This window comes from Girardinichthys multiradiatus, chromosome 10 (assembly GCF_021462225.1).
Source record: "Girardinichthys multiradiatus isolate DD_20200921_A chromosome 10, DD_fGirMul_XY1, whole genome shotgun sequence".
Lineage (NCBI taxonomy): Eukaryota > Metazoa > Chordata > Actinopteri > Cyprinodontiformes > Goodeidae > Girardinichthys > Girardinichthys multiradiatus.
Window position 1 is genome coordinate 37,123,854 of NC_061803.1, and position 22,188 is coordinate 37,146,041.

The window sequence follows — 22,188 nt, forward strand, 5'->3', positions numbered from 1 at the left end:
ACCTGAGATGGTCTTCACACATAGACACTGTTCGAAAGAAGGCCCAGCAGAGACTGTACTTCCTGAGGCAACTCAAGAAGTTCAACCTTCCACAGGAGCTGTTGGTCATCTTCTACACTACCATCATTCAGTCTGTCCTGTCTTCATCCATCTCAGTGTGGTTTGGCTCATCCACAAAAGAGGACAGGTCCAGACTGCAACGAATAATCAGGACTGCAGAGAGAATAATCAGAGCTGACCTTCCCTCCATCCAGGACTTATACAGGTCTAGGGTCAAGAAAAGAGCTGCCAAAATCTCTGCAGACCCCACACACCCTGCACATAAACTGTTCAGAGTTTTACCTTCAGGCCGCCGCTACAGAGCACTGTTTACTAAAACCAGCCGCCACAAAGACAGTTTCTTCCCCCAGGCTGTTTCTCTGATGAACATTCAATACAGAACATTCAGTACAGAACAACAGCATACAGATGTTGCAAATGCACCATTTTTATTAGATATGTGTATATTGTATATTGTAAATTGTAAATTTGTATATTCTGTAATGCAAAAACAGAACAAAAGAGCAAAGTGTACCGGAGGCAAATTCCATGTTTGTATGCACAAACTTGGCAATAAAGCTGATTCTGAGGAAGTCCTACCCAACGGAATCAAACGCTTTCTCTGCAGCTAGTCTCATCATCACTGCTTCAATCTGTCTGTCAGTAATATGCTGCATCACATGTAAGGTCCTTCTAATATTATCTTGAGTTTGTCTTTCTTTAATGAAGCCTGTCTGGTCCAAATAAATTATATCTGGTAAAATCTTTTCTATACGCCTCGCCAAAATAGCAGATAAAAGTCTGTAATCCTGAGTACACCAATAGGTTTATAGTTTGAGCATTCCAACTCATCCTTTCCTTCTTTAGGGATCACTGAAATAATAGCTTCCCTCCATGATCCTAGTATTTCTCCTTTTTTTAGCACACAATTAAATGTCTTCAGTAATACTGGAATTAGTATATCCCTATACAGTAGGTTTTGTACCATTCTGATACTCGTCTGCTCCTGGAACTTTATTAGTCGTTAGTTTAGCGATTGCTACACTTATCTCCTGTGCCGTATTTTTGATATCAGAGATGAATTTTGATCAGCTGTTACTTTAGGCAATTCTAGTTTATCTATGAAAAGCTTAATTTCCTCTTCATATTTTACTTTTGGTTGATCATAAAGTTGTGTATAGTACCTTTCAAAACATTTTTGGTTGTCTTCTGTTTTATACTTCACTATTTTATTTTGGAGATTTAATTTGCAAATAGCACTTCTAGTCTGCTACTTTTTTAACTTCGAAGCCAATAGTTTTGTTGATTTACTGCCTACTTCTGAATATTTTTGTTTTGTAAATACATTTTTTTTATATTTGTGCTGAATATATGTCATTAATCTCAGCTTTTTTCTTCCTAATTTCCTGATATAATTTATTATTAGGCCTATCTTTGTGTTCATGTTCTAGGTTTGATAGATCTATTTGCAATGCCTCAAGTCTTTTTTGCCTTTTCTTTTTAAGAAAGCTGACGTGGCAATTAATTTCCCTCTTAATAACCGCTTTACAAAATGGGTGGGGATACCTCCTAATTATCATTCTCCTCCAACTTCAGGTCTTCCTTTATTTGCCCTTGTAACATACTTGTATTAAGTCTCAAATATGCTGTCCTCTTTTGGGGTGCCAAAGCTAAGATTACATGAAATGAAATACGGTCAAACAGGTCATTCTGTCCAATCTCACAATTTTCTGCACGTATCGGTCTTTTTTTATAATGTTGACACCAGTTCTGAACAGAGAAGAACGGAGGAACAATCTTCATCAGGTTCTTACTTTGTGAGGCAGGGGGTTGGAGCTGGTAGCCTGTCAGCTGACACCAGCCCACTGGGTAGAGATCTGGTGACTCACAATCCACCCACTGATCATACTCGTCTTCCCATCCATCAAAGTGGATCCTGAGTAGCCGGTGCACAATCCTCGTTACTGTGGCAACACATACCAGCCGTGGCTCCATCAAATCAACGGCTTCCAGCTTCATGCCTATCCGGAAACCGTGATTGGGAACCTCCTGTAAGGCACAAGGTAGGTGATTTACATACAGAGCTCACTTCTAACGTACACTGAACAAAGATGGCAATGAAATCTTACCTTGTTAAAGAGATTGACAGGTGCAGCTACTGAGCCCATTTCTCTGAGGTAGTCAAACCATTTAAATGGCAACTTCATGTACCCTGGAGAACAGAGAAGCACAAAAAATATCTAACCAGTAGCCTGGGCTCTGATCTTGTGTAAAGGCTCTAACCACATCCATGATGAACCTACAAACACTGACCTCTGGCCATTTAGAAATACCACGTAGAGATAATTAAATTCCCCACAGCTGTAAGTTTTCAGAAAGGTAAACACTGGAAGTCTCTCTATACCTTTCTTTGGAAAAATAAAATGCAGATTAACCTAATTCAGTGACCCTGTTTTTGGCCGAGCAAACTCTATCTCTCACCTTCTTGATGAAAATGATTTCTCAGTCTTGTTTCTGCTTTTCTATCCTGCTGCCGACTGCTTCTACAAACCATACATCATCACTGTATCTCTCCCTCCACCCACATAGCCAGCTGGCCTCTATACAGTTCAGTTGATGGAGGGCTGTGACTACATCTCTTTGTGAGTCAGAGGTGTAACAGAGGTGGGCTGACCTTTACCCCCCTCACTGCATCAGTCCTTTCACAGAACACATGGAGGCACCTTAATCCAGCCTTGGAAGTGTTTGGTGAAAGGAATTTCTAGAACACAGGCTCAGTTACGCTTGAAGTAGACCAAGAAACTCAAGGATACCTTTAGGAGGCGTGAGTTCAATGTTGTTGATTTCACAGAAGCCGACGGGGAAGATGGAAGGAGACATGCCGTGGTAGCAGAACCAGTCTGATCCGTCAACGGCCTCCGAGCCATCAATTCCAATCATGAGGTAACCGTCTGCCAACACCTAAAGAGCAAAAACTGCATGAGGCTGCTTTTCTGATGATGTTTAATAAATAAAAACAAAACTTATGCTTGATTCATCCACTCTGTTATTATGCAATTCACATCAAAACAACACACTTACCTTTTTAACTGTGGCTACACAGATAGCAGAGAGGTTGAGGGGGTCTATAGCTTCTAATTTCATCCCTTCTTTGAACCATTCTTCACTCTGCTCCACATCTTTTACCTGGAATAATAATGAGGGAAACATTTTTAATAAAAGCCCGATTGTGAAATAAAAATGGTATGTTGCTACTCTAGTTAGGAAAAAGGTGTAAGGAAATTTTAAAATGTGATTTCTTATGAACAAAGTACCAACCACGAAGGTATATGTTGATCAGATCGACCCTCACATTCAGCTTGGTCTCAGATATTGAACAGTTTATTAGGAAGACTTTTTCTCGCCCAGCAGATTATTTTCAGACATCAACATGCTTTCATAAAATGTCTGCTCAAGTACGCCCAACTCTGTGGCAGCTTCAACTCAGACAGCAGAAAGAACACCAGAGTGTTTTAGGTTATCCTTTCCATAGCCACCTGCCCTATTCAGTCCTGGTATTAGCACCCTGGCTGATACAATGACGATGCACACCTGGTGCTAAAATCTGCCCTAATTTGCTTGATTTCCTGCTTTATAATAGAAATAATTCCTTCATGAGGACTAATATATTGAGGCACGTGACTTCGCCCGGTACGGCAGAGCCGGGGTCTCACCCTGGAGCTGGCACTGGGGTTAGGGACTCGCCTGGTGGCCAGGTTGCTCCTTGCGGGACCCAGCCGGGACAAGCCCGAACGAGAGATGCGAGGCCATCCCCCAGTGGGCCCACCACCTGCAGGGGGAACCGTGAGGGACCGGTGCAAAAAGGATTGGGTGGCGGACGAAGGTGGAGACCTCAGCGGCCCTATCCCCGGATGCTTAGGCTGGCTCTAGGGACGTGGAATGTCACCTCGCTGGGGGGGGAAGGAGCCTGAGCTTGTGCGGGAGGTCGAGAGATATCGACTAGAAATAGTCGGGCTCACCTCCACGCACAGCGTGGACTCTGGAACCCATCTCCTTGAGAGGGGTTGGACTCTCTTCTACGCTGAAGCAGCCAACGGGGAGAGGCGGCGGGCTGGTGTGGGTCTGCTTGTTGCCCCCCAGCTCAGCCGTCTCGTGTTGGGGTTTACCCCAGTGGATGAGAGGGTCACATCCCTGCACCTTCGGGTTGAAGATAGGTCTCTGACTGTCGTTTCGGCCTATGGGCCGAGCAGTAGTGCGGAGTACCCGGCCTTCTTGGTGTCCCTGTCGGGGGTGCTGGATAGTGCCCCTCCCTCTGCTGGGGGACTTCAACACCCACGTGGGAAACGACAGTGACACCTGGAGAGGCGTGATCGGGAGGAATGGCCTCCCCGATCTGAATCCGAGTGGTGTTTTGTTATTGGACTTCTGTGCTAGTCACGGATTGTCCATAATGAACACCATGTTTAAACATAAGGGTGTCCATCAGTGCACTTGGCACCAGGACACTCTAGGCAGGAGGTCAATGATCGACTTTGTTGTCGTATCATCAGACCTTCGGCCGCATGTTTTGGACACTCGGGTGAAGAGAGGGGCAGAGGTGTCCACTGATCACCACCTGGTGGGGAGTTGGATCCGCTGGAGGAGAAAGCCGGACAGACTTGGCAGGCCCAAGCGCATAGTGAGGGTCTGCTAGGAACGCCTGGCGGAGCCCTCGGCCAGGGATGTATTCAACTCCCACTCCCGGGAGAGCTTTGACCAGATTCCGGGGGATGTTGGAGACATAGAGTCCGAGTGGACCATGTTCTCTGCATCTATTGTCGATGCTGCTGCCTGTAGCTGCGGCCCTAACCCTAGGTCTGCTGTGCCTGTCGCGGCGGCAATCCCAGAACCCATTGGTGGACACCGGCTGTAAGGGATGCTGTCAAGCTGAAGAAGGAGTCCTATCGGCTGTGGTTGGCTTGTGGGACTCCTGAGGCGGCTGACAGGTACCGTGAGGCCAAGCGTGCTGCGGCCGGGCTGTGGCAGAGGCAAAAACTCGGGCCTGGGAGGAGTTTGGTGAGGCCATGGAGAAGGACTACCGGTTGGCCTCAAAGCGATTCTGGCAAACCTTCCAGCGTCTCAGGAGGGGGAAGCTGTGCTTCGCCAACACTGTTTATAGTGGGGGTGGGAGGCTGCTGACCTCGACTGAGGACATTATCGGGCGGTGGAAGGAGTACTTCGAGGATCTCCTCAATCCGGCCATCACGAATTGCCTGGTGGAAACAGAGGCTGGGGGCTCGGAGTTGGACTCTTTCATCACCCAGGCTGAAGTCACAGAGGTGGTTAAAAAGCTCCGCGGTGGCAAGGCTTCAGGGGTGGATGAGATCCGGCCTGAGTACCTCAAATCTCTGGATGTTGTGGGGCTGTCATGGTTGACACGCCTCTTCAACATTGCGTGGCAGTCGGGGACAGTGCCTCTGGACTGGCAGACTGGGGTGGTGGGACCGGAGGCTGTGTTCCAACTACAGGCGGATCACACTCCTCAGCCTCCCTGGTAAGGCCTACGCCAGGGTATTGGAGAGGAGAGTCCGGCCAATAGTAGAACCTCGGCTTCAGAAGGAGCAGTGTGGTTTTTGTCCTGGCCGTGGAACACTGGACCAGCTCTACAGGGTACTCGAGGGTTCCCCCGTGATGCCCTGTGGGGGGTGTTCCAGGAGTATGGAATCGGGGGCCCTTTATTAGGGGCCACCCTGTACGAGCGGAGCAGGAGTTTGGTCCGCATTGCCAGCACTAAGTCGGATCTGTTCCCGGTGCATGTTGGACTCCGGGAGGGCTGCCCTTTGTCACCGGTCCTGTTCATAACTTTTATGGACAGGATTTCTAGACGCAGCCAAGGGCCGGAGGGGGTCTGGTTTGGGGACCAGTGGATTTCGTCTCTTCTTTTTGCAGATGACGTGGTCCTGCTGGCCCCCTCTAGCCAAGTGGTGAAACAACAGTGGCAACACCTGCTGCAGTGTGCACCAGTTTATAAAAAATCCATAAAATACTAACAAAAAGTTTCGTATGTAACTACTGTTCACTGATGACCGCCAGAGGCCAGTGCTGAAAGAGGTTCCCTTCGCACATGCACAGTTCAAATAATTATACCAACAGAGTCACACCGGTGACACAACGGATGACCACTCTGAAGCTATATATGCTGACATCATCAGAGGCTCTGTTCCTACTGAATCTTCTAGCGGAAAGCAAGGATTGTGAGTGACAGAAACTCTTGCACTCATCCGGGATACATAGAACCATAGTTAGATACGTAACTCTCATTCTATTTCATCCCTACTGACCGCCAGAGGGTGGTGCCGAAAGCACTGAATGACTAATACGAACTATGTCACGGGGAATCCTGAGCACATACCTCACTGAGAGGGCCCAGCAGAAACTTGCAAAAGAACTTGGCTCAGAGGGTGAGGGGCGGTCACACAGATCGTTGTTGAACCTGGTGAACGTGCTTGGGGAAGCCCATGATGCAGCAGCACATATGGGCTCTAGCGGAAGCCCCCCTCATAGCAGCCCAGGAAGCAGATACGCTCCTTGTAGAGTGGGCCTTTACACCGACCGGCAGCGGACAGTGTCCTGCACTGTAGGCGTGGCAGATGACATCCACAATTCAGAGGGAGAGACGTTGTTTAGAAAGAGGACAACCCAGCCTGGAACTGCCATATCACAGGAAAAGATGGTCCGAGCATCTTATACCTGCTTGGCCACAATATATGCCTCCACTGCCTATACAGGGCACTGGAGGGGCACAATAACTCAGCACCTGACTGAGGGTGAAACCGAGCCAACCTCAATGGCTCAATGGCTGGTTACAGTGAGAATGAGACAATACCTTAGGCAAAAATGCAGTTTAGGCAACAAGGTGACACCAGAACCATCCTGACCCCATCGGAGACATGAGGGACTAACAGAAAGAGCATGCAGCTCACCAGCCCTCTTAGAACCAATATTGACGCCCCTGGGCAAATAAGTCCTGTCTCGCCATGGAGCCAGGGCACGAAGGCACGTCCACATCACCGTGAGCCTGCAACGCCTGTGCAGCCTGGAGTCCAGGCGAAAGCTGTTGAGCCACCTCTGCAAAAGGACGCAGAAAGAGCAAACCCAAGGGTACAACACAAGTGACTGAGGTCAGTTTGCCTAGCAGCTGTAGGAAGGTGATGAAGGGAAACCACCTGGCCAGCCTGAATCGACTGACCAACTGGAGCATGTCAGCCACCCTGTGAACAGCTGGACGAGCCCTCAAGGTAGTCGAGTCCAAGAGCATCCAAAGAAAAGTGGTCGTCTGGGACGGGACCAAGCCACTCTTCGCCAAGTTGACTTTGAGGCCCAACTGTGACATGAGCAAGAAGGCGGCACGTATCTCGAGAGGCAGCTGCCAGGGGGCGCATAGAAACCCATTGTCCAGGTATGGAAGAAACCCGACTCCGGAGACCTGTAGAGGACAGAAAGCTGCTTTCATGGACCGAGTAAACACCCTTGGGGAAAGGGAGAGGTCGAATGGGAACACCCGGAATTGGCAATGCCAAACCTGAGAAAGCGGCGATGTTCTGCCGCAACAAGCATATTAAGGTAGGCATCCGTCAGATCTATTAATGTAAACCAGTCTCCCCTCGCAACGGCCAGAGGAATTTCCGATGTTGTCAGCATGTGGAAGGGAAGCACCCTTAGGTACCGATTGGCTCCCCTTAGGGCTAAAAATGGGGCAAAAATGCCCGTTTTCTTTGGCACAACAAAGTACGTCGAATAGTAGCCCCTGGGTTGCCGCAGAAGGTCTATAGCTTCGATTGCACCCTTAGCCAGGAGGGGGAAAGCTCCTGGTCCAATGCTTGGGATTACACTGGGTGGCGATAATAGTCATTTTGACCCAGTGAGAAAAGGGGGGGCCCGCCAAGGCGGCTGGCATGCACTCCTGCATTGTAGGCCTTCCAAAGGAGATAATCTGTAACCCGACATTTAGTCTGTGGGCATCGGACATCAAGATGCAGGGCTTCATCAGGTGACACAATCAGTGAAGCAACAGAAGGTTCAACTGGTGGCATACGGTCCGGGCCTGCCTTGACTGACTCATGCATGGCAGCCAACACCGACTGTCTGTGGAGAGACGTGACAATGCCTTTGGGTCCCGCCAACTCCCTCAGGTACTCCTTTGATGGAGAGACAGAAAAGGGAGTAGGAGCCCGTGCCTTAAAAAGTCACTTCCGGGGGCAGAAACCTCTCCTAGGGGGAGTTCCAGCTGCAGCTGCCTCGGCTCAATACACGACATCCTGCATAGAGCCATCACCAAGCTCACCAACTTTGCTCTGAAATGAAAATGAGCCAATCTCGAGAGGCTTGGGATGAGTGCGCCGCCTCCTCATCTCTAAAGTGACAGGCTGACACAGCCAGAGACAAAACATCCTCCTCCACAGACAAATCAGGCTTTGGTGGGGAAGAGAGCCCAACCGTTGGAAGTGTCGACAATTGCTCAACCCTCGTGGCCAGGTCCTGGTCAGACTTGGCCTGCTTCCTCCAAGAGGGGGACACAGAGACTGTGGTCTCACTACGGCGCATCGAACGCCTGAGGGGGGCCACCTGCCCAGAGGAAGGGAGGTCAGCATCATCCTGAGGGCACAACTGGATGAACAATTTGAAATCGGGGCAGGAAAACGAAAAGAGGCCATGAGGCTGCGATTGGGAGAGGGGGTGCAAACGCCGCCATCACCAATTATAACGAAGCACAGAGCACGTCAGCCACACTGTCGGCCGTAAGTGTTAGGCGCGGTACAACAAAGGACCCCGGAATGCAGACAAGCAGGCAGCATGACGGTAAATGAAAAAAGGTTTAATAAAAAAAAACTCACTCACAGGAGGAGGCAGGAACCAAAACAATAAACAGGCAGGCAAGACAGGCAAAAACAGACATGGGCAGGCTGGCAAGACAGGCTTGGCGTGAAGAACAGGACACAGGGAACATTCAGGGCTTTAGAACCGCCCTCTGGCAGTCAGTAGGTATGAAATGCATTTATGATCATGTGGGATAAGCATGATGAACTAATGTTTTCATTTAGTGATAAAATGCCAAGCAGGAGATGAAAAAACAATCTATAAACAGCTTTAAAAAAAAGGCTGTCATTATAACATACTAAAATAAAGTAAGTAAGGTACTCCGATGCATTAATATTCTGATATCTGCAGAGCTGTTGTCTTCTCCAGTCACCCTAAAGTACGGCAGCAGTAACACAAACACCTTCTACTACAGTGACGTTGTTATACGTACACGTAAGCATGAAATTTAATTATTTAAATTTCAACATACCTTGAAATACTGGGCAAGGAGGAGTAGTAGCAATCATCTTTCAGTCCGATTTATTAATTAGTCCCAGACCAATGAATAGCTACAACTCTTTTAAATACAATGCTCAAAAAATAAAGGAAACACTTAAACAACACAAAATAACTCCAAGTAAATCAAACTTCTGTGAAATCACACTGTCCACTTAGGAAGCAACACTGACAATCAACTTCACATACTGTTGCGCAAATGGAAAGACAACCGGGGGAAATCTTTGGCGATTAGCAAGACACACTCAATAAAGGAGTGGTTCTGCAGGTGGAGACCACAGACCACTTCTGAGTACCTATGCTTTCTGGCTGAAGTTTTGGTTACTTTTGAATGTCGGTGGTGCTTTCACACTCGTGGTAGCATGAGACGGACTCTTCAACCCACACAAGTGGCTCAGGTAGTGCAGCTCATCCAGGATGGCACATCAATGCGAGCTGTGGCAAGAAGGTTTGCTGTGTCTGTCAGCATAGTGTCCAGAGCCTGGAGGCGCTACCAGGAGACAGGCCAGTACACCAGGAGACGTGGAGGAGGCCGTAGGAGGGCAACAATCCAGTAGCAGGACCGCTACCTCTGCTTTTGTGCAAGGAGGAACAGGAGGAGCACTGCCAGAGCCCTGCAAAATTACCTCCAGCAGGCCACAAATGTGCATGTGTCTGCACAAACGGTTAGAAACCGACTCCATGAGGATGGTATGAGGGCCCGACGTCCACAAATGGGGGTTGTGGTCACAGCCCAACATCGTGCAGGATGCTTGGCATTTGCCAGAGAACACCAGGATTGGCAAATTTGCCACGGGCACCCTGTGCTCTTCACAGATGAAAGCAGGTTCACACTGAGCACATGTGACAGACGTGACAGAGTCTGGAGACACCGTGGAGAGCAATCTGCTGTCTGCAACATCCTTCAGCATGACTGGTTTGGCAGTGGGTCAGTAATGGTGTGGGGTGGCATTTCTTTGGACGGGGGCATGGCCTTCCATGTGTTCACCAGAGGTAGCCTGACTGCCATTAGGTACCCAGATGAGATCCTCAGACCCCTTGTGAGACCATATGCTGGTGCTGTTGGCCCTGGGTTCATTCTAGTGCAGGACAATGCTAGATCTCATGTGACTGGAGTGTGTCAGCAGTTCCTGTAAGATGAAGATATTGAAGCTATGGACTGGCCCGCCTGTTCCCCAGACCTGAATCCGATTGAGCACATCTGGGACAACATGTCTCGCTCCATCCACCAACGTCACGTTGCACCACAGACTGTCCAGGAGTTGGCGGATGCTTTAGTCCAGGACTGGGAGGAGATCCTTCAGGAGACCATCCGCTGTCTTATCATAAACATGCTCAGGCACCTCTGAGTTTAATTTAACAGAGTTCTCCACACCTGAAAGAAAATTTCATTATCGTAGATCTTTATCACCCCTCCTTGAACCGCCACCTTAACGTGGTGGAGGGGTCTGAGTGCTCGAATGATCCTAGAGGCTAAGTTGTCTAGGGTTTAAATGGCCCTGGTAGGGTCTCTTATGGCAAACAGGTTCTACACCACCAGCCAATCACAGACAGGTCAGACAAAGAGCGGTTCAAGACACCTTGATTGAGAGATGCAAAGCCATCGCCGGTGGGCCCACCACCTGCAGGTGGAACCATGGGGGACAGGGCAGCGGACAAAGGTGGAGACCTCGGCGCCTGATCTCCGGATGCTTAGACTGGCTCTGTCACCTCGCACAGGGGAAAGGAGCCTGAGCTTGTGCGGGAGGTAGAGAGATATTGACTAGAAATAATCGGGTTCACCTCCACGCACATTGTGGGCTCTAGAACCCATCTCCTCGAGAAAGGCTGGACTCTCTTCTACTCTGGAGTGGCCTGCGGAGAGAGGCAGCGAGCTGGGGTGGGTTTGCTTGTTGCCCCCCAGCTCAGCTGTCATGCGTTGGGGTTTACCTCAGTGGATGAGAGGTTTGCATCCCTGCGGGTTGGGGACAGGTCTCCGATCGTCGTTTCGGCCTACGGGCTTTGCGGTAATGTGGAGTATCCAGTAGTGGAGAGTATCCTACTTGGCGTCCCCATCAGGGGTGTTGCATAGTGCCCCTCCTGGGGACTCAATTATTCTGTTGGGGGACTTCAATGCCCATGTGGGAAACGACAGTGACACCTGGAGGAGAGTGATCTGGAGGAATATCCTCCCCGATCTGAATCCGAGTGGTGTTTCATTATTGGACTTATGTGCTGGTCACAGATTGTCCATAATGAACAACATGGTCAAGCATAAGGGTGTTCATTAGTGCACTTGGCACCAGGACACACTAGGCAGGAGGTCGATGATCGACTTTGTTGTCGTGTCAGACCTCTGGCCGTAGAGACTTGGCAGGCCCGAGCACATAGTGAGGGTCTGCTGGGAACGTCTGGCGGAGCCCTCGGCCAGGGATGTATTCAACTCCCACCTCCGGGAGAGCTTTGACCAGACTCCAGGGGAGGTTGGAGACATACAGTCCGAGTGGACCATAAAACACATCTTCAACATGATGACAACAAAAAGACATTGATAATATTCAACTTCATCCAAAACTAGACTCAATGGGAAATCCGTTGGCAAAAATACGAGTAATAGAATAAATATATTGATGAATGAATTGGGAATTCATTCATAACAGTGCAGTCTACTTGTCACTTTGGACGCTAAACACAAATATTCTAAAAGGACAACATAATAAAAACGGAAAACTGAAATAACATCATATGTGGAGTTCAATGACAATGATGAGGTATCACCAGCCATGTTATGGGGTGCATTGAAAGCAGTGATGTGAGGTAAACCGATAGCAATCACATCCACATTGAAAAAACAAAAAAACTCTGAAATTGAAAGATCTGGACGATAGGCTTAAGAGGTTGCAGAAAGAACATTCAAAACCCCTGAAAGACAACTAGAGAGGGAATACTAACATTAAGGAAAGAAATAGACAAAATGAATACCCAAGAAATACAAAAGAAGCTGTTATTTACAAAACAGCAGTACATAGGAGGAAAAGCAATGAAACTACTCTCATATAGGCTAACGATACAACAAGCAGAAAGGACGATTCACAAAATTAGAAACCTGTTGACTAACATAGAAACAGACCCAGAGAAAATAAAACAGTGTTTTGAGGAGTATTACCAAAAATTTTACTCCCAGCCACAATTAAGTAACAATGGCCAAATCAATTATTTTGTCTCTTCACTAAATCTACCAACGATGACCAATGCCCATTACGTAAGACTGATATCTAAAATAACTAAATAGGAAATTCTATCAGCTATTAATAGGCAAGGATTAAAATTAACGGGGGCTTATCCAATGTATTTACTCTACAGAAAGGATCACAACAGGGTTGTATCACCTCCCCACTCCTTTTTGCCCTCTTTCTAGAGCCCCTGATCCAGCGGATACGACAGATGCCTAATATTAAAGGGGCATCTGGGGAACTAAAACTGGCCTTATTTGCAGATGACGTGCTTATATTTTTAGCACAACCAAATCAAACATTCCCCAAATTAATGGCAGGACTGGAGGAATATGGATTGCTCTCTACGTCAACAAAACCCAGACACTATGTTTGAATTGCTATCCATCAGATAAAATTAAGAACACGTCTGAATGGAATTGGGACTCAAATGCTATTAAGTACTTGGAAGTAATGTTTTACAAAGGATTTGTTTGGATTGGTGGATGTCAACTATGGCTTCTTAAATCAAGGATCAAATGTGACATCAGCGACTTTTACCATTCCTTTCTTGTACTTGTACTTCAGAGTGGAATCTACAGGTCCTTCTCAAAAAATTAGCATATTGTGATAAAGTTCATTATTTTCCATAATGTCATGATGAAAATTTAAAATTCATATATTTTAGATTCATTGCACACTAACTGAAATATTTCAGGTCTTTTATTGTCTTAATACGGATGATTTTGACATACAGCTCATGAAAACCCAAAATTCCTATCTCACAAAATTAGCATATCATTATCACTGTGTTCAATTGGCCTGCCAACTCTCCTGACCTGAACCCCATAGAGAATCTGTGGGATATTGTGAAGAGAACGTTGAGAGACACAAGACCCAACACTCTGGATGAGCTAAAGGCCGCTATCGAAGCATCCTGGGCCTCCATAAGACCTCAGCAGTGCCACAGGCTGATTGCCTCCATGCCACGCCGCATTGAAGCAGTCATTTCTGCAAAAGGATTCCCGACCAAGTATTGAGTGCATAACTGTACATGATTATTTGAAGGTTGACGTTTTTTGTATTAAAAACACTTTTCTTTTTTTGGTTCGGATGAAATATGCTAATTTTGTGAGATAGGAATTTTGGGTTTTCATGAGCTGTATGCCAAAATCATCCGTATTAAGACAATAAAATACCTGAAATATTTCAGTTAGTGTGCAATGAATCTAAAATATATGAATGTTAAATTTTCATCATGACATTATGGAAAATAATGAACTTTATCACAATATGCTAATTTTTTGAGAAGGACCTGTATAACAATGAATATTCTTCCCTTTCAACTTAAATCTCTAGTGTGTTTAAGTTCCAAGACCTACTCAGCAGGTTGAAAGGACATAGAAATCAATATCACAAAAGGATATGCCTATTATGGCAGTGTTACATGCATGCTCAGTATGAGGGATTGCTGCAAAGTAACTGTCCACTGTCTCTAAATGCTCATCCGGGAGGAGTGAATGCTGCAAGTCACTGACTGGATGCAATCTGCTGGGTTTCCTTAGACAGAAACATTTTTTATCCAATTTGAATAAATAACTAACCCTGACTGCACTGTTCAATGGTTAGGATTAATTGGAATGTATGAACCTGACTGTTGTGAAGTGCCTTGAGACAACATGTGTTGTGAATTGGCGCTATACAAATAAAACTGAATTGAATTGTTAGCAGATACCAAACTTCAGAAGACCATAATATCTACTCATGATTACATGATTGATTCTTTACTAAACTCCTGGAATGAAACCATTAGGATATGCAAATTAGCTGATCTCTCAAAAAGGTAAAGTGGTGTGCCTATGACTTAGATTTTGAGCCAAATACACTGCTTTAAAAGATGGATTTCGAAAGGATTAACAACCTATTACTCCTTCATCCACCAAGGAGGCATTTTTAAGTTTTGAGGCCCTGCAGATCAAACATGGCTTGGATCAAGATGATTTTTACAGATATCTGCAGGTTAGACATAATTTCTATCAAAACTTAAAATCAGTGTTTGAAGGGGGAGATTAAGGCTTTTTGAAGATATTCTTAACTCTAACCCAGTCACACCCACAGAACATTGTATCCAGGTTATAACAGTGTATCCAGCAATGTAAACATGTCAGAACAGAAACTATTAAGAAAAGGCGGGAAAAGGAGGGTGACATTGTTATTTCACTTGATCTGGGCCAAAATGTGCCAACTACAGTGGATCCAACACATGGAGAGTTCAGTTGGAAGAATACAATTATATACTTTATCACACCTGTTCAGACACGTTAATGAGGTGGTGACGATACATGTTGGAGAAGGTGCGGGGCCAAGGATAGCACCCATTTTCCTATTTTCTGGGGATGTCAGGTCATCAATACTTATTAGACAGAAATATGTGAACATATCAACAATGTCTTTGGTGTGAAAATTCCCCTGAAATGTGAAACATTGCACCTCGGTGATGTACCTGTGAGAATATAGCTAGCAGCTAGCATTAAGCTCCTGCTGTCACCAAAGTCACTTAACTACCTCAATACTGTTTTGGCTCCCAATATTTCCACTACTGTAACAGAAAACACAACGACACCAACTCAATCCAGAACAACAGAGCTTATTACCTTCAAAAACATTAGATTTCGTTTTATTGCATATATTCATATATTATTACCTTCTGAAACAGTTGAGCAGGGGCATCGACCTGTCCTTCAGCTTTCTTTGTGACATCTGAGGAAACAAAAATGTTAAATTAGCCTTAAAGGAATAATAATAATTCATGTCACAAAGCTGGTTTCCCTTCACAGATGTTAAAATGGTAAATGGACTGAACTTATATAGCGCTTTTCCAGTCATACAGACCGCTGAAAGCGCTTTACACTAGCGCCACATTCACCCAATCGTACTCACATTCATACACTGATACGCAGATCGGTAGGCAACTTGAGGTTAAGTGCCTTGCCCATGGGCACATCGACATATGACTACTCTTCCTACTGAGCCACAGTCGCCTCTAGCTGACAAATCTGCAGCTACTATGTGATGCTATTACAGGGGTTGGACAATGAAACTGAAACACCTGTCATTTTAGTGTGGGAGGTTTCATGACTAAATTGGACCAGCCTGGTAGCCAGTCTTCATTGATTGCTCATTGCACCAGTAAGAGCAGAGTGTGAAGGTTCAATTACCAGGGTAAGAGCACAGTTTTGCTCAAAATATTGAAATGCACACAACATTATGGGTGACATACCAGAGTTCAAAAGAGGACAAATTGTTGGTGCACGTCTTGCTGGCGCATCTGTGACCAAGACAGCAAGTCTTTGTGATGTATCAAGAGCCACGGTATCCAGAGTAATGTCAGCATACCACCAAGAAGGACGAACCACATCCAACAGGATTAACTGTGGACGCAAGAGGAAACTGTCTGAAAGGGATGTTCGGGTGGTAACCCAGATTGTATCCAAAAAACATAAAACCACGGCTGCCCACATCACGGCAGAATTAAATGTGCACCTCAACTCTCCTGTTTCCACCAGAACTGTCCATCGGGAGCTCCACAGGGTCAATATACACGGCCGGGCTGCTATAGCCAAACCTTTGGTCACTCATGCCAAATCTTGGGCTGTGGACAATGTGAAACATGTGTTGTTCTCTGATGAGTCCACCTTTACTGTTTTCCCCACATCCGGGAGAGTTACGGTGTGGAGAAGCCCCAAAGAATCGTACCACCCAGACTGTTGCATGCCCAGAGTGAAGCATGGGGGTGGATCAGTGATGGTTTGGGCTGCCATATCATGGCATTCCCTTGGCCCAATACTTGTGCTAGATGGGCACGTCACTGCCAAGGACTACCGAACCATTCTTGAGGATCATGTGCATCCAATGGTTCAAACATTGTATCCTGAAGGTGGTGCCGTGTATCAGGATGACAATGCACCAATACACACAGCAAGACTGGTGAAAGATTGGTTTGATGAACATGAAAGTGAAGTTGAACATCTCCCATGGCCTGCAGTCACCAGATCTAAATATTATTGAGCCACTTTGGGGTGTTTTGGAGGAGCGAGTCAGGAAACGTTTTCCTCCACCAGTATCACGTGGTGACCTGGCCACTATCCTGCAAGAAGAATGGCTTAAAATCCCTCTGACCACTGTGCAGGACTTGTATATGTCATTCCCAAGATGAATTGACGCTGTATTAGCCGCAAAAGGAGGCCCTACAACATACTAATAAATTATTGTGGTCTAAAACCAGGTGTTTCAGTTTCATTGTCCAACCCCTGTATGTCAATATGGACCAAATAGGGCATGTTTCCAACTTGTTGTTCAATCTATGAAACCTTTCCTATGCACAGGGGCAACTCCGCCAACAGCGCAAGGTCCTCTACCAAAGCCCTGGGAGCTTAAAGGTCTTGCCCAATCTCTTAATTGTGTGCTCTTTTGGACAGAAATCTTAACTGAAATGTACTTTATTTTTACACATTTACACCAATATTAGTTTAGCCTGTTTAAATAACACTGGGATTACAGGATATATGTTCGCGGACAATATGTGAAGAGACAAGAGAAACACTGAGATGATAGCTTACTTAAGCATGTATAGAACTGAACTATATCAGGCCAGGAATTTCCCTGCAGTGTTCTTGTTATGTTGCATGTAACCTACTGTGCATGGGTGGGGTGTAGAGAGATGTGAAGGCAGGAAAGTTGCCTTAAACTGAAATAAGTTTTAGAATAATATTAGGAATTATGAAAAATCCAGGGGAAAATCAGGCATCAAACAACAACTTAAGACAGTCAGCGACAGAGCTCTGCTTTGGAATCTCAAAAACATATCATGCTTCCTATCCTCTGAATTCAGGAGATCTACAGTAACACTGCCGGTGCAGAACTGTCAGGATGAGGTTTGCTGAAGTTTTCCTTTTAGCAGAATTAGAGCGAAACACCCCATTTTGGATGTGAAAACAAGAGCAAGTAAATCAACTAAACAGGGTTTGAAAAAAATAGAAAGAGATGTTAAGAACTGACAATTTGAAAGATCGGGCTGTAGTAGACAGGAGTTTGCCTGACTGAGGGTTTGAGAAAGTAACAGGAAGTACTATCTGAAGGCAAAAATAAACCACAGAGGCTGCATTTCTGCAGAGTTAGGAAATTGGTTAGGATCAGAGGTGTCCTCTGAGAAATAAAAAGACAACCATTTTGGCAAATTCATAGGGCTTAAAATTATGGCCCACCGGTTTCATATCTAAATGCTTTAGCTCTTTTGGGAAGGCTGTCCACAAGGTTAAGGACAGTGTTTATGCTAATTTTCGACTATTCTTAAAAAAGAACATTTGTGAGGTAAGACACTGATGTTGGACATAAACATTAGTTTGTCTAAAATGTCTTGTTATGCTGAAGCATTCAGAGATTTTTTCACATGAGCTGAGGGACAGAACTCCTAAACATCTACCCCACATCATAATCCTCCCTCTGCTCCAAATCCACTACTCAAGAGTCTAGTGGTGCTGTGCTTTACACCAATGTGTCCAACGCTTTGCACTTAGTGATGTAAGGTTTGGATGCAGCTGCGCAGCAATGGAAACCCAGTCCATGAAGCTCATTGTTCTTGTGCTAATCTGAAGCTCACATGAAGTTTAAAGCTCTACAGCGTTTGACTCTGTAGTAAGTTGGTGACCTCTGGGCCCTCTACAGAACAGCATCTTCTTACCCAACTTTGTGACTTTATGTGGTCTACCACTTAGTGGCTGAGTTGCTGTTGTTCCCAGTTACTTCCACTTTGTTATAACAGCTGACTGTGTAATATTAAGCCGTGAGGAACATAACTCAGGATTTATTGAACATCCTAACATGGTACCACACTGAGTTCCTGAGAGCGACCCATTCTTTCTCCAGATGTTTGTAGAAGCAGCCTGCCTTACTAGGTGGATTTGACGGGTGACCCAATACTTTAGGCAACACAGTGTACTTATGCATCACATAGACTGCATTGTTAGTTGCCCTATAGGGCACTAGAGAAAAGGTTCCCACCAGATCGTTTGAAGCGGTGGCCGATACTCCGTGACCAGCCTATGTTGTGAATCAGGGGGCTGTACATATGGCACCAGAAGTCATCTAGGCCGTCATCCTCATAGACCAGCCTGAGGCGTCCTCCGATAACCTGCTCCACCAGAGCCACCCGTGTCCGGCACAAGTAGTTCTTATCCACCACCTCCACCCGCATCAGCTTCTTAAAAGGGAACTGCATGTTTTCACGAACCTAAAGTTAAGAAAATTAAAATATGTTTTGTACATGCAAGTTAGCAGTTGATTTAGAAAGGTATTTATCAGAGCTGGGCTACAGCCCTGGGAAGCTGTGTGATTCACCTTGGCATTAAAATCCGTTGGCAGTGTTTTGACTCCAGTGAGACGCTTCACAAGAAACACTTTCCAGTTAGAGTACTTATGCTGTATGCCTATAAGGGAGATGACCGATGTCACGGCAACAGTTAACACCAATATGAAGGAGTCTTCGCGATCAAACTTTTACCAAGTGTAAAGGAATGCTCACTTTTTGGAGGTACAAGCGGTTTGTTGCTCGAAGCGCACCAACCTACTGGATGAACCTCAGGGATACAGAGATTACACCAGAAGTCTTTACTGGTGTCGTTATCGAACCCCTCATACCTCAGCAGTGCCTTGAACCCTGCAGAGCAACAGGAAATTAAACATCTACAATTCAGCTTTAACTTATAATAATAATTTCACAAGTTATTTACTGTGTTGAAAACACTTGTCGGCATAAAAAAGCCTTAAAAAACCCCTTTAAGTTATTCTCTTGTTTTTTACAAGGCTGATTTAAAATCAAGATATCTGGAACATTTCTGTAATAAAAATAATTTCTTATTAGTCATTCACTCAATCTATAAAATATAGAAATTTCACTTTTGGAATTTCTGAAATAAAAACTACTTTTTAATAAATCTAATGAGATGGGCTTGTATTTAGGATTGACTGGAGTAAAGAGGTTTGATTGCTGCACCTCCCCCACATAAAGAAATTATCTGGCGACAGTTAGAAAAATTATAAAAAACTTAAAAAACATTTCTATTATTTCCACATATAATCTTTGCACAGCACGTATGGGGTTACATGAACGCACAGTGAGATTGATGTGAGCGCATACATCTGTGAACTTAATGATTTGTGGAGTGAGCATTTAAATCTCATATAACTCTGACTCTCCTGCTCTGTGCTCACAATATGACAAAGTGTATGTAAATGAACTACACCGCCCGCCAATCACAGACAGATCTTTATCAGAAGCTGCATTTAGTTGGAGACAGAGTTTGGTGCCAATATTGGACAAAGTTGAAAGAAATAAAATCCTAAAAATGAGAGAAAAGCATTTGAACACATTACAGGTCCTTCTCAAAATATTAGCATATTGTGATAAAGTTCATTATTTTCCATAATGTCATGATGAAAATTTTACATTCATATATTTTAGATTCATTGCACACTAACTGAAATATTTCAGGTCTTTTATTGTCTTAATACGGATGATTTTGGCATACAGCTCATGAAAACCCAAAATTCCTATCTCACAAAATTAGCATATTATTAAAAGGGTCTCTAAACGAGCTATGAACCTAATCATCTGAATCAACGAGTTAACTCTAAACACCTGCAAAAGATTCCTGAGGCCTTTAAAACTCCCAGCCTGGTTCATCACTCAAAACCCCAATCATGGGTAAGACTGCCGACCTGACTGCTGTCCAGAAGGCCACTATTGACACCCTCAAGCAAGAGGGTAAGACACAGAAAGACATTTCTGAACGAATAGGCTGTTCCCAGAGTGCTGTATCAAGGCACCTCAGTGGGAAGTCTGTGGGAAGGAAAAAGTGTGGCAGAAAACGCTGCACAACGAGAAGAGGTGACCGGACCCTGAGGAAGATTGTGGAGAAGGGCCGAGTCCAGACCTTGGGGGACCTGCGGAAGCAGTGGACTGAGTCTGGAGTAGAAACATCCAGAGCCACCGTGCACAGGCGTGTGCAGGAAATGGGCTACAGGTGCCGCATTCCCCAGACCTGGGCTACAGAGAAGCAGCACTGGACTGTTGCTCAGTGGTCCAAAGTACTTTTTTCGGATGAAAGCAAATTCTGCATGTCATTCGGAAATCAAGGTGCCAGAGTCTGGAGGAAGACTGGGGAGAAGGAAATGCCAAAATGCCAGAAGTCCAGTGTCAAGTACCCACAGTCAGTGATGGTCTGGGGTGCCGTGTCAGCTGCTGGTGTTGGTCCACTGTGTTTTATCAAGGGCAGGGTCAATGCAGCTAGCTATCAGGAGATTTTGGAGCACTTCATGCTTCCATCTGCTGAAAAGCTTTATGGAGATGAAGATTTTATTTTTCAGCACGACCTGGCACCTGCTCACAGTGCCAAAACCACTGGTAAATGGTTTACTGACCATGGTATCACTGTGCTCAATTGGCCTGCCAACTCTCCTGACCTGAACCCCATAGAGAATCTGTGGGATATTGTGAAGAGAACGTTGAGAGACTCAAGACCCAACACTCTGGATGAGCTAAAGGCCGCTATCGAAGCATCCTGGGCCTCCATAAGACCTCAGCAGTGCCACAGGCTGATTGCCTCCATGCCACGCCGCATTGAAGCAGTCATTTCTGCAAAAGGATTCCCGACCAAGTATTGAGTGCATAACTGTACATGATTATTTGAAGGTTGACGTTTTTTGTGTTAAAAACACTTTTCTTTTATTGGTTGGATGAAATATGCTAATTTTGTGAGATAGGAATTTTGGGTTTTCATGAGCTGTATGCCAAAATCATCCATATGAAGACAATAAAAGACCTGAAATATTTCAGTTAGTGTGCAATGAATCTTAAATATATGAATGTTAAATTTTCATCATGACATTATGGAAAATAATGAACTTTATCACAATATGCTAATATTTTAAGAAGGACCTGTATATAGTAGATCAAGAAATGTAGAAATATTACCTAAAATGCAAAGTAATGATATTTCTACATTTAAATGTTCTTGGCCTACAAAGTTCAAGTGCTTATTTTATTATGTTGTGTTTTCTACAATCCTTTCATTTTGTGATTTCTGCCCCCTGCTTCAGTGTTTTGTCAGTTCTGATTGGTTTTCTCAACCAAATGCAATTTTTCCGAGGAATACTCTGATGAAAAAGATCCATCCGTGTTTGGCTGATGGTGTAGTTCATTTATATACACAGACAGAGCAGAAGACATATTGAGCAAGCCTGCGAGATTTAAACACATTCACATCATGCTCACTGCACTCTCGGGTTGGTGGCACACACAACGCCATAAGCAAGTAGTTCATTCATTGGAACCATTTACCTTTTCTGGCTGTCTTACCTGCCAGCTTTATGATTTCTGCTATCCAGTAAACCTTAGTGGAAAGGTTGGTGTCAGAGTTGGGCAGTTCAATCCTCACTCCTTCTTCTATGTCTCCCCAGCATGTCCCCATCGGGGCCTGAGGTTGCGTGGAAACAAGTAAGTTATTCAAGTCAAAAGTTTTAAATCGTAGCTTTCCTGTTGATATGT

General features: G+C 45.2%; 1 protein-coding gene across 1 annotated transcript in view; it reads right to left on the reverse strand.

Annotated features, from left to right (window-relative positions):
• The window catches only part of mbtd1 (mbt domain containing 1), a 49,022-nt gene that overhangs the window by 18,013 nt on the left and 8,821 nt on the right, over positions 1-22,188 (reverse strand). The window contains exons 6-14 of the mRNA XM_047378156.1: positions 22,000-22,117; positions 19,165-19,299; positions 18,981-19,069; positions 18,645-18,873; positions 15,289-15,344; positions 3,121-3,225; positions 2,853-3,000; positions 2,169-2,251; positions 1,854-2,088 (exon numbers count right to left, since the gene is read on the reverse strand). Coding sequence (XP_047234112.1) covers positions 1,854-2,088; positions 2,169-2,251; positions 2,853-3,000; positions 3,121-3,225; positions 15,289-15,344; positions 18,645-18,873; positions 18,981-19,069; positions 19,165-19,299; positions 22,000-22,117 — 1,198 coding nt within the window. The remainder of the gene's footprint in view (positions 1-1,853; positions 2,089-2,168; positions 2,252-2,852; positions 3,001-3,120; positions 3,226-15,288; positions 15,345-18,644; positions 18,874-18,980; positions 19,070-19,164; positions 19,300-21,999; positions 22,118-22,188) is intronic.